Here is a 10,843-nt window from a genome sequence, read left to right as displayed (position 1 = left end):
CCGTAAAAACGACAAACCTGCAATCTTTCTCACCGAGGCAGAGATCTCCACCCTAGCTGCGCCCTGCCGACTGTTCTTAGTTGGCAAGTTTCTTTATGGAAACCCTAAACTTGAGCTAATTCGAAAGAAGTTTAAACAAATGAAGCTGAAATGAGGTTAGAAGATCGGTAAATTGGATGGTCGCTACATTCATATTCAATTATCAAATGATGAATACTACACCCATTTGTTTGCGAGAAGTCTTCTTCGAATAGAAAACCAGGTGATGAAGGTTTTAAAATGGACGGTGGATTTTGACCCTCGTACTGAACCTCCTACCATTCCTGTTTGGCTGCGCTTTCCAGGTTTGAAGATCCACCTTTTTTATCAAGATCTTCTCTTCACTTTAGCGATGGTGTACGGTAAACCCCTCAAAACTGACATGTCTATAGTGAATCTAACTTGGCCTTCAGAAGCCAAAATTTTGATAGAAAAAAATGTTACTTTACCTTTTCCGGGAGAAATATGGATTGTCACACAACATCATAGATTTTGGCAGCAAGCAGAGCTTGAACAGATACCACTTTATTGTACTCATTGCCGTATGTTTGGACATTTTCCTTCTCAATGTTATCAGTTGCATCTAAATTTAAAACCTTAAAGTAAAAACGCTTCTGGATCTGCCCCACCTCATACACGTCCCTCCTCCGCTCCTGAGTGCATTCCGCAGACTATTGAAACACCGGTTGATACGATGCCACATTCCCCTCCCACTACCGGAGACAATGCTATCTCTGTTCTTCTTTACTTGGGTCCGGTAATCATGATAGTATTAAAGCTCCACATCCCCAGGATGCATCAAGTGTTGAAGAGACATACTTACCATCTCTTCAGAATCAGAATATTGTTACTGCTAGTCATGAGTTGGGGGCTTATTGTCTCATACATACCTAACAATCTGTTGACCACACCGATCAGATGAGCCAGTCATTGGATGAGGAATGACAAGTAGAATAAGGAGAATGAAGACACACTCTAGCTTGGGAACTTAATGAATGATACTCTAATAACTTCGGGTAATGAAACGACACTCATTAATTTGTTAGCTGTCTCAGCTCTTATAACTAGAAGCAGAGGCAATACCAAGCTAACTCGTGACTTGCAGCTTATTTCATGCAATCATGCAAGTTTTGTTTTTTTTTGTGTTTTATCTATGTTTCATTCTTTTACGATGCTAGTGTCTGATGTATCATGCGGGTAAGACATGATGTATCATGCGGGTAGGACATCTTTTTTGGGTCATCTCATACAATCTCTATGTATCTCATACATTCTTTTACGATGCTAGTGTCTGATATATATAATTGATTAGTAGTATTTCGAGCCAAAACGAGCCGAACATGAACAAACAAATATTTGTTCGTGTTGTTCGTATTCGGCTCTTTAACTTAGCGAATGAGCCGAACACGAGCTTCTTAACGACTCGAGCAGTTCGCGAACAACGAGCGGATTTGACAGCCCTATGGACAACCGCACAGTCTTTTCTTGAAAATACATACCGTCTGCACTTTTTTTTGCATCTCATTTTTGTACTCTAATGCTGATCAAGCACAAATTATTGGAAAACCATGAATAATGGAACATAAATAATGGCTTCCAATTTCCGCCATCACGCCACCGGATCAACCGGAGTGCACGCACTGAAGGCCGAGTAAGCGGCGCCACCATGGAATACCAGAACAAGCACATCCTCGCCCCCATGGTTCGCGTGGTAATTTTACTTCTTTCCTCCTCCCAATCTTCGACCTTGGAAATAATGGCGGCATTTTTGTGCGGATGATGGTTCATAATTTACATCTATACGATTCTTTCACATCCGATTGGAATTTTAAATGATTTTAAAGTGTTTTTAATGCAGGGCACTCTGCCGCTTAGGTTACTGGCAGCCGAGTATGGAGCTGACATCACCTACGGGGAGGAGATCATCGATCACAGAATTTTAAAATGCGAACGGCGTGTGAATGGTATTGCACTAATTTATCTCTTTCAGCTCTTTGCTTTTGGTCTTTCGAACTCAAAACTTTGGCCGGCAGATGGAAGGATTTTTCATAGCCTTTAAATAGTTTCTGGAGCGTTAAAAAAGAATTTCGAGGTCATTTTGTTCAATTTTATCTACATGTGAGAGTTAATAAGATGTTTGTGTTTTTAATATGTCAGTGTTTTCTGTCTTATACTGTGTTTTTTAGGTTTTAAATATCTATCTTAAAGCACAATAGCAACATTCTTCAAATGTAATGACAGTAGAGGTTGGCCGAATAAGATTGTCATTTTGAAGTAGGAAGTATTATTTAAAGATGTTGGTGAACGAAACAACTGATAACTTGAAATAACACAACATGAAATTGCATATGAGCTTTTTAATGCTCGGTGCTTGTATTATTTGATCATAATATGCCCTTTACTTGGTAAGGCAAATAGATAATTTGTATTGTTAGTCTCATGTAAGAAATATGATTAGAAAGTGTTTTAAGGTGTCAATTCTTTAGGAAAATATAATTAAATATGTAGTGAATGTTATCAGGAGCATATGAAGGTCTTGGAGTTAAAGTGTCATTATTCAAAGTGGATGGCATGATGCGGAATATAATTATGGCAAAAGGTTCAAAAGGAAAAATGTAAGGTTTTTTGTGAATAATATATCTTTACTAGGAAACACAGAAGAATTACATTGATAGTGCATTTAAGTAAGTCATTCTAATGATAGTTGAAAAGGTATTATGTGAGCAATGTTTGAGGACAGCATACTTTTGTCAGAGGAACATACAAAAAAATATGCATGAAATGCATCAGGTTGCAAAGTGGATAGCATAGGAACCTATAAGGTTTGGGGATAAAGTATGGTGAAAGGTCCAAAAAGAAAACAATATTTTGTACAAGGCTATCAATGTTGGAAGTTGTTCAAGTGGTGTTAAATTTATATTAAAAACATATTCACACTTCCCAAGAATTAGTGCTGCATGAGGTTTCATAAAATTAGCTCGAAATTACTTTGGTACAACTTTTCCACCTGTGCCGAGAAGTATTGATATAAAATATTGTTTTTGTTTAATGCCTAAAGATTCATTATTTAGGAAAATGTTGCAAAGTGTAATGCGCCCCTAGGATTCTTTATATATATATATTTACTGTTTTACCTGACTGGTTAAATAAATCATTGAAGATATGCAGTTGCCTGCCAACCTGTTTATTTTTTAGCAGAACTATTTTTCCTTGCATTCATTTGTTTGTTTCATTTGTTCTTTGAAAGTTGCGCATAACTTTCTTTTATTGCTCATCTAGCCATTGTAAACACTTTTGTTTTGAATAGAGAATATTTATTGTACTTACCTTGCAATTGCTAATTTTGAGTTTCAGAGTTTCGTTTTGAATAATAAGATAGTCCAAATTTGTTCACTTATAAAATGTTTTATTTTGTTACCATAACTGCAGCTGTGTTTTTTCCTTAATCCTTGATTTCTTTTTTGTTGTAGTTGTTGCTAATATTTTAGTTTTATTACTTTTATACTTGACCCTAATTTGTTTAATTTTTGGTAGACTATATCGGGACTATCGATTTTGTGGATAAGGGAACAGGTGATGTTGTTTTTAGAACCTGTCACGAGGAGAGAAATAGGATTGTGTTTCAGATGGGCACCTCTGATGCTGTCAGGGCTCTAGCTGCTGCTGAGTTAGTGTGAGTGTATCCTTTTTTTGGAACAAATGAAGATAAAAAATAAATGTACAATTGTTTCTGTCATTACAAATATTGCTATAACATAGTTTAAAAATAAATATCTTATAAGTTTAAAAATGAATATCTTGTAAGCAGTTATCAATATGCTTTCTTATGCAATTTACTGATGATTTATGGCATGTTCCTATAAAACGTTAGATTATTTTTTAATAGAAGTCGGCTTGTTTCATTTCATAGTTGGTTGGTTGATTTTATCCCTAATGAATGGTTAGATATTTTTTGTTGCTAGTTGGTCTTTTTTATGAGGTTTAATAGAAGTGGACTGCATCTTCACCTTAAACTAAGAACTGTACGCGCGCACGCGTGTGTTCGCCCAAGCTTCCTTTTGCGCCAGTTCTGCTTTGATCATTTGAAATCCATTTGCGTGAAGTCTTATTTGATCGGATGATATCTTATCTAATGAAGACTTCCATAAAAGGCGGCCAAATTAGGTTGATAGATCTTGGCTTATTCCACGTTGTTGTCCGAGCAAAAGCATTATTTTTTATGGACCATCACAACTTCTAAAAGTCAACGTTTTCCTCTTGTGAAGTTCCTATTCCTTGTAATTTTCTCATATGCATGGATTATTACTTTTTCATCCATAAATTCACTGTGTTTGTGCTCAAAGCCAAAATTTGCCGGTCATTAGCTTCACCTATCTGTGAACTTAAATACTCTAATATTTATGTTTTCCATGCACTTGGTATTCCTCTTGTTGTCTGATGCTGTTCAAAGCTTTTATAACTTTAGCACTTTCATTTTGAATTATTAAATGCCACCCTCCCTGTCTCTCCTCATCCAGCATCCTTATTTTTGCAGGTCCAAAGATGTTGCTGCTATTGATATCAACATGGGGTGCCCCAAGTCATTCTCCGTCAGTGGAGGAATGGGCGCCGCATTACTCTCTAAACCTGAACTTGTTCATGATGTACTCCATATTCTTAATTTAGAAATATATTTTAAGTTTTCTTAGTAAATAGATTTCCCTAATTCCATCAAGTAATACCATGCTGCACCTCTTCACCAGATCTTGGCCACATTGAGGAGGAATTTGAGCAGCACAGTAACTTGTAAGATTCGTCTGCTCAATTCATCCCATGATACAGTGGAACTTTCACGTCAAATTGAGATGTCTGGGGTTTCTGCACTTGCTGTTCATGGAAGGTATTCAACTCTTTATAACCTTGTACTTGTTTCTTTGATAACATGTGCAACTTATTCAATAGATGGGCAGTGATCTTCTGTACTTTTTATGGGCTTTAGTACTATATTAAGTTATTTTCATAGCACTTAACTTTTTATGGAAGGCATTCAAATTCTGGTAACCTTATTTCAGGTAATTCCTTATTTGAATGATTCATTTGATGTGTGGTGATCATGTTAGAATTTCTTTTAGATTGCTGCATGTAGCTTAGTTTTGCTAAATTCCATGCCTTCTTTGTGTTCTATCCTGTTTAGGAGCTGTTATTTGACTTTCATTACTGTTCATAAAAATTTGCGGGACCTTTTTTTTTCTTGGATTGACTTTCTGAATTCTTATTTTCCTGTTTTTTGAGTTACGATTTTTACAATCGATCATGACAAGAGTTTTCTTTGGAACTTATAAAATGTTAATTGTTTTCTGGTTGTCTTTTGAAAAGCTAAATTGGTTCTTAAGTTGAGATGCTATTGTGAGCTTTAAGCATGCGTCAATATTGCAGCTGGTGTTATGCTACTTATAACTCTGTAAAGTGCTTCAAATGCATTATTGCTTATTTCATTTATCTTCTGTTTTTAATATTACTCTATGTATCTATTTGATTTTACTTAAAATTTTTTTCCACATTGCCACCATATGGCTTGTAGGAGAGTTAAGGACAGGCCTCGAGATCCTGCAAAGTGGAATGAGATTGCCAATGTTGTTTCAGCATTATCTATTCCTGTTATAGCTAATGGCGATGTCTTCGATTATGAACATTTTAAACGGATAAAAATTGCTACTGGTAATTAAGGATGCATTATTTTTCCTTTTTATTATTTACTGCTTTTTTGTGCAATTGAAATGAATGGTTCCCATCTTTGAATTTTATTATCTTATTCTTTATTTGTTAGCTTAAGGCGGGTAATTTCTCATATTTTGGATGGAAATATAGTGAAGATAACAAAAAAAGACTCCTAAGTAGAAGTGAATTATCCTTTTTATTTTCTTTCGTGCAAGTAAAATGTCACGCAAACTGTCCCTCTCCTCTGGCTCGATTACAGGTTATAGATAACCTCCTCCTCCTGTTTCTTTTTCTTCTCCCTCTATTGTTGCTTCTTCTTCTTCTTCGATTTCTTCTTTCTTCTTATTTTTCTTTCTCATTCCTCTCGTTCTTCTTTTGGCTTTCTCTCTTACTCTCTCGGGCTTCCCATTGTCCCTCTCTCTTGCTGGGTTCGAATGAAAGGAGATGAGGAAAAATCTTTGTCTCAATGCTCCAATGAGCGGTGTGGGACTGGATGTCACGATCTGACCTAGGAGTTTAGAATATCAAGACGGGAATGAACGATCAGACGGAAGAAGTAAACTATCTAAACATTTTTTTTCATAATTAAATCTAATAAAAAAACACAAAAGAGCCATTCTATTCATAAAACTTAAATTTATAAATAGTTTGTACAAATTTTAATTTTTTACAAGTACATAACATAAAAAAACTAAAATGAGTATCTTTCAGCCTTAGTTCTTCGATGGCTTTATGTCATTTATTCTATAGTAGATTTTCTTAAAAAACTTTAGATGTTGAAGGTGAGTTAAACTACGCAACATGTAAAATATTTATAAATTACAAGAATTCTTATTTTTAAAATATTTAGCAAAAAAATAATTAGTAAATGACTAGGAGCAGTAAAAAGAAAGCAATATTTTTATAAGTAAATATTATCATCAGAATGATTAGATTCTGAAAAGAATTTATTATCATCAGAATAATTATATTATGAAAATATTTTACTAAGTTTTGGATAGTCAATGATGACCATACAATATTCATTATCATCCACTTATCCTACAGTAGTATATCCTACTCCCTACTTCAACTTTTGACTTTGCTCCTTTATATTCAGTATTCCAAAGATTATTAAAGTAGTGATTGTCTTTTGGACCACGTGTGTGGTATTAACCTTTGTTTTGCTAAATTAGTAACGCAAGACCAATATTGATTAAAAAAAAATTTCTATTATTTAACTTCCGCGTATCAAATGATAGCGGGGTTAGGACAAATGTATTGATATATTGGTTGATCTTATCGGACATGGATAATTCAGACTTTTTTTTGGCTTGTGGTAATTGTTCTGTCTTTTTTATCATCTTCTTCTAGGGAGATCTTCTATTGGATTCCTACTTTTTTTGGGGTGACAGGCCAACCTACAATAAATGACTCATCCTTTTAGCTGGACTTTAAGTCAATATCCACTACCGGTGCCCTATCCTTCAGATTTGATGGAGAAGCCTTCATGGTGATCATCTGGTTCTTATCCTGGATTACTCCAAAACTTTTTTGTGGTTTTATCACCTACTCGTAAGTTTGGAGAGATGTAGGAACATTGGAATATTACTTGGTGTTCGTCTTCATCTTTAAATGACATCTCTTATTTTTATTTTTCATCTTTTTCATTCTTTTATTTTGTTGCCATTTCTATTTTAATATTTTCTATTGTGGCATTTTCCTTCACTTTCTTTTCATTTGTCTTAATTTTTTTTTGTGAAATTCTTTTTTTCTTTTTCTTCCAAGTTTTCAGTTGCAGGTATCCCTTAGAAAATACTTTTGCTTCTTCGGTAAAGGTAATACGTTGCGTCTTCATAAATTTTGACTTCATGGATATAAAATGATTTTAGGTGACCCTTGATGCAGTATTTTATGTCGCTTCTCTAGCATTTGATGCATTGGAGTTAATATGGTAACCATCTGGTGTTTGTTAAGCCAATGTCTTCCCAACAATGCATTGAAGGACGTTTCTGAATCAATGATATGGAACGTTGCTTCAGTTTAGAAATCCTCAACTTTGAGTAAAAGGGTTATGAGTCTATAGCTCTTTCACCTTTCTCATTTAATCCACGTAATGACATCTTGTCAGTTGAAATTTTGTGTGCATCAATGCTGAGGTAAGCAAGAGTTATCAAATTCATTTTGTTAATCGATGCAACTGAATCAACAAGAACTCTGGATAATCAAAACCATCTTATATTTACAAAGATGTAAAGTGGTCGACTATGATCAACTATTCTTAGTAGGAGGTCATCATTGGTGAAAGTTAATTTGGTAACTTCATTGAAGCAGTTTATATCTCCATTAAGGGAAACAAATACCAGTTTGGCCATACATATTTCGGAACATAGCAAGGCTTTAATAAGTGACTCTCTCATCTGGATAAGTTAAGAGCATTGTAGATATCGAGTATAGCTGAAAATTTTCTTAAATGGACAACACATTGTAATCAACGTTAGATGGAGCCTCCACAAGCGTATCCTGGGTAGGAACATCTCCTGGGGGCGTTGTCGGTTCTTCAGGACTAAAGATTTGTGTAGTTTTCTCAAGAAGTGTTTTACGAGGTGGTAATACTTTGCCACTTTGGTGGTTGATCTCTAGAACATCTTTCATAGGAGTTTTAATGACATCTACTAGTTGTTCCATGACTTCTTAGACTTCTCGAGATCCTTCAGAACAGAACATTTTACATTCCATGAAAATTGAGAATAAGGGCATCACTATCTGAAAAGGAACCAATACTTGGGCAAGCATCTTTAGTGGATTCACCTATGACTTATGAATCATTTTCGTTTGGATTGCTAGAAATTTCATTGTTATTTAAATTATTACTTTAGTCAATTGAATAGAGTTCATCAGAAAGAGATAGAATGTGCCCATAATCACTATTCATTTCATTAATAGTTCAACCAGGAATGAAAAAAAAAAAATCATACTAGTGAGTGGTGCAAGAGTCCTATGGCTCTCACCTGAAATAACTAATGTCTCACACTTGCATTTCTCATAATAGCAGGGAATTTATTTTCACTGTTCGACCGTCTGTTTCCGTCTTGGTTAATTCCAAATCCCGGGCTGGGTGATGACAAATTTAGCATATATTGCCTCTTTATGTGTTTTTTGCGGTAATTCAGTATAACATAAAACTAACTCTTTTTGAATTTTAGAGATGGCAATTCCCTTGCTACAGATTTAGTATCTGTAAGTCTTGTATTTACAAAACACAAGCACATATCACTTTTGCGCTCTCAGCCTAGAGAGGAAAATTAAAATTTAGAACCAGTTGATATAGAGCTTTCATATTTTCACTTAAAGCATAATTTTGCTCCTGACTACATGTTTCATAAGCATTCTCTTCCTTTTTCCAAGGCAACATTGCCTCATTGTCTTCTAAATTTCATTTTGTAACAAAATTAGTTTTTTTCTAATTATTCTACGACTGAGTTCTATACTCTTTTAGGCAACTATTCTAATGATGTTTGAATAATGAATTCAGTATTAATGTTGATTGATGCCTGCATTTACAGATCTTTCTGATTGAACCTATGCGAATATCTTTTATTCATGTGCTTATTATCCAAATTCTGCTGTATTATAAATATGATAAAGATGGGGGATTAACTGGTACATAATCAAACACATTCCTGCGAAATTTCTGGATTTCAGTTATTTACTTTTCTTGTAGTAAATTGAAGAGAAAGTGGCTGAATGGTGTTTATCAATACAGTTTTGATCGATTGTTCGAGTTGACAGGCATACACTTCAGCAGAAAATAATGTTTAAATTGCGCATTCCAGGAAACTATATGGCTTCCATCCACAAAACTAGGCATATAGCAATTTTTTTATATAACATGTAATTTTTATTAGTTTATATGATGATATCTTCTCTTTTCTAATCTTACTGCTTGAGTTACTTTGATAAACCATTGGTGGCAATATTTTTATTTTTGATTTATGAACCACTAAAAGCTTTATGGTTCAAATTTTGGATATTTCTCAAACTGGTCTCAGGTGCTACATCTGTAATGGTGGCTAGAGGTGCTCTGTGGAATGCTTCAATTTTTCGTGCAGAAGGGAATTTTTCTTGGGAGGATATTAAGAGAGAGTACTTGAGGAAGGTGTTCATTTTCCATCCTTTCTATTTGTGTTGCTTTTTTGTAGCGTCACATCTTTAGATTATCTCTTTATTGTAGTTTTATAATCATTTTGTTATTTTATTAAGTTATCTTACAGTCTTAATCACAACTGTAGTGCATTTTGTGGGACAATGATGTCAAAAGCACCAAGCAGACTTTGAAGGAAATGATAATGCACTACTCCTGCCTTGAACTCACAGAAGGAAAAGCTGTAACTAAATCGCAGACTTTGGCAGACATTGGCGTAAGTCTTTGCCCTGTTCATGATCATATGAGTTTCATAGACATCAATTTTTTTTTAGGTAAAGTTTCATATACAGGTAATAATTAATTTGTTTACTTATGAAGAGTCTAAACCTGTTTAGCATATGATTCTGGAATGCCATTATTTACATGTTTTAGTGTAGCAGGCTTAAAGCTGTATAAATTTTTTTTGTTCAATTGGTCTGTAGTTTGGCTTTTATTATGTGCTTCCTAATTTTTTTTTCTGTTTTCTCTCGTATCACTTTAAGCTCATTTTTTTTGGGAATGTGACAATTTATGCATCATAGTTATTTTAGTTCACTGATTTACATTATTTAAGTATATGTAGCAATTTAAAGTACCTTTGTTGATATTAAACAATTTTAGTAGTTACATGTGATTTTTTATGTAAAATTATTACACAAAATTCTTAAATTCTGATTTTTTTAACACAATCATTTATTTTTTTAATTGATATATCAATCAGGGATCTTTCATCCAACATTCACTGTTTGTTAAAAATTAAACTAATCTAATCGCTATTTAAAATCTTCATCCGCATGTTTTCAATGAGTACTAGTTATCTAAACAATGCGTGCCGTTTTAGCAGTACTTGAAGTATTTGCAAAAAAGCAGCGAAGAATAAAATTAGTATTTACTACCGTAAACTTGCAACCAATACTCTGTATTATATATATATATATGTGT

General features: G+C 34.1%; 1 protein-coding gene across 1 annotated transcript in view; it reads left to right on the top strand.

Annotated features, from left to right (window-relative positions):
• Nucleotides 1–1,599: 1,599 nt before the first annotated feature.
• LOC110030275 (tRNA-dihydrouridine(20) synthase [NAD(P)+]-like) overlaps nucleotides 1,600–10,843 on the top strand; it is a gene marked incomplete in the record, with an annotated part of 30,118 nt that continues 20,874 nt past the window's right edge. Inside the window, 8 exon segments of the mRNA XM_020732909.1 lie at nucleotides 1,600–1,750; nucleotides 1,898–2,003; nucleotides 3,574–3,712; nucleotides 4,574–4,682; nucleotides 4,782–4,918; nucleotides 5,600–5,736; nucleotides 9,768–9,874; nucleotides 10,008–10,134. Of these exon segments, the coding sequence (XP_020588568.1) occupies nucleotides 1,706–1,750; nucleotides 1,898–2,003; nucleotides 3,574–3,712; nucleotides 4,574–4,682; nucleotides 4,782–4,918; nucleotides 5,600–5,736; nucleotides 9,768–9,874; nucleotides 10,008–10,134 (907 nt within the window).

The sequence above is a fragment of the Phalaenopsis equestris genome, unplaced genomic scaffold (assembly GCF_001263595.1).
Source record: "Phalaenopsis equestris unplaced genomic scaffold, ASM126359v1 Scaffold000692, whole genome shotgun sequence".
NCBI classification, from domain to species: Eukaryota; Viridiplantae; Streptophyta; class Magnoliopsida; order Asparagales; family Orchidaceae; genus Phalaenopsis; species Phalaenopsis equestris.
The sequence above is the reverse complement of the archived record's forward strand: the minus strand, read 5'-3'. Positions and strand labels throughout refer to the sequence as shown.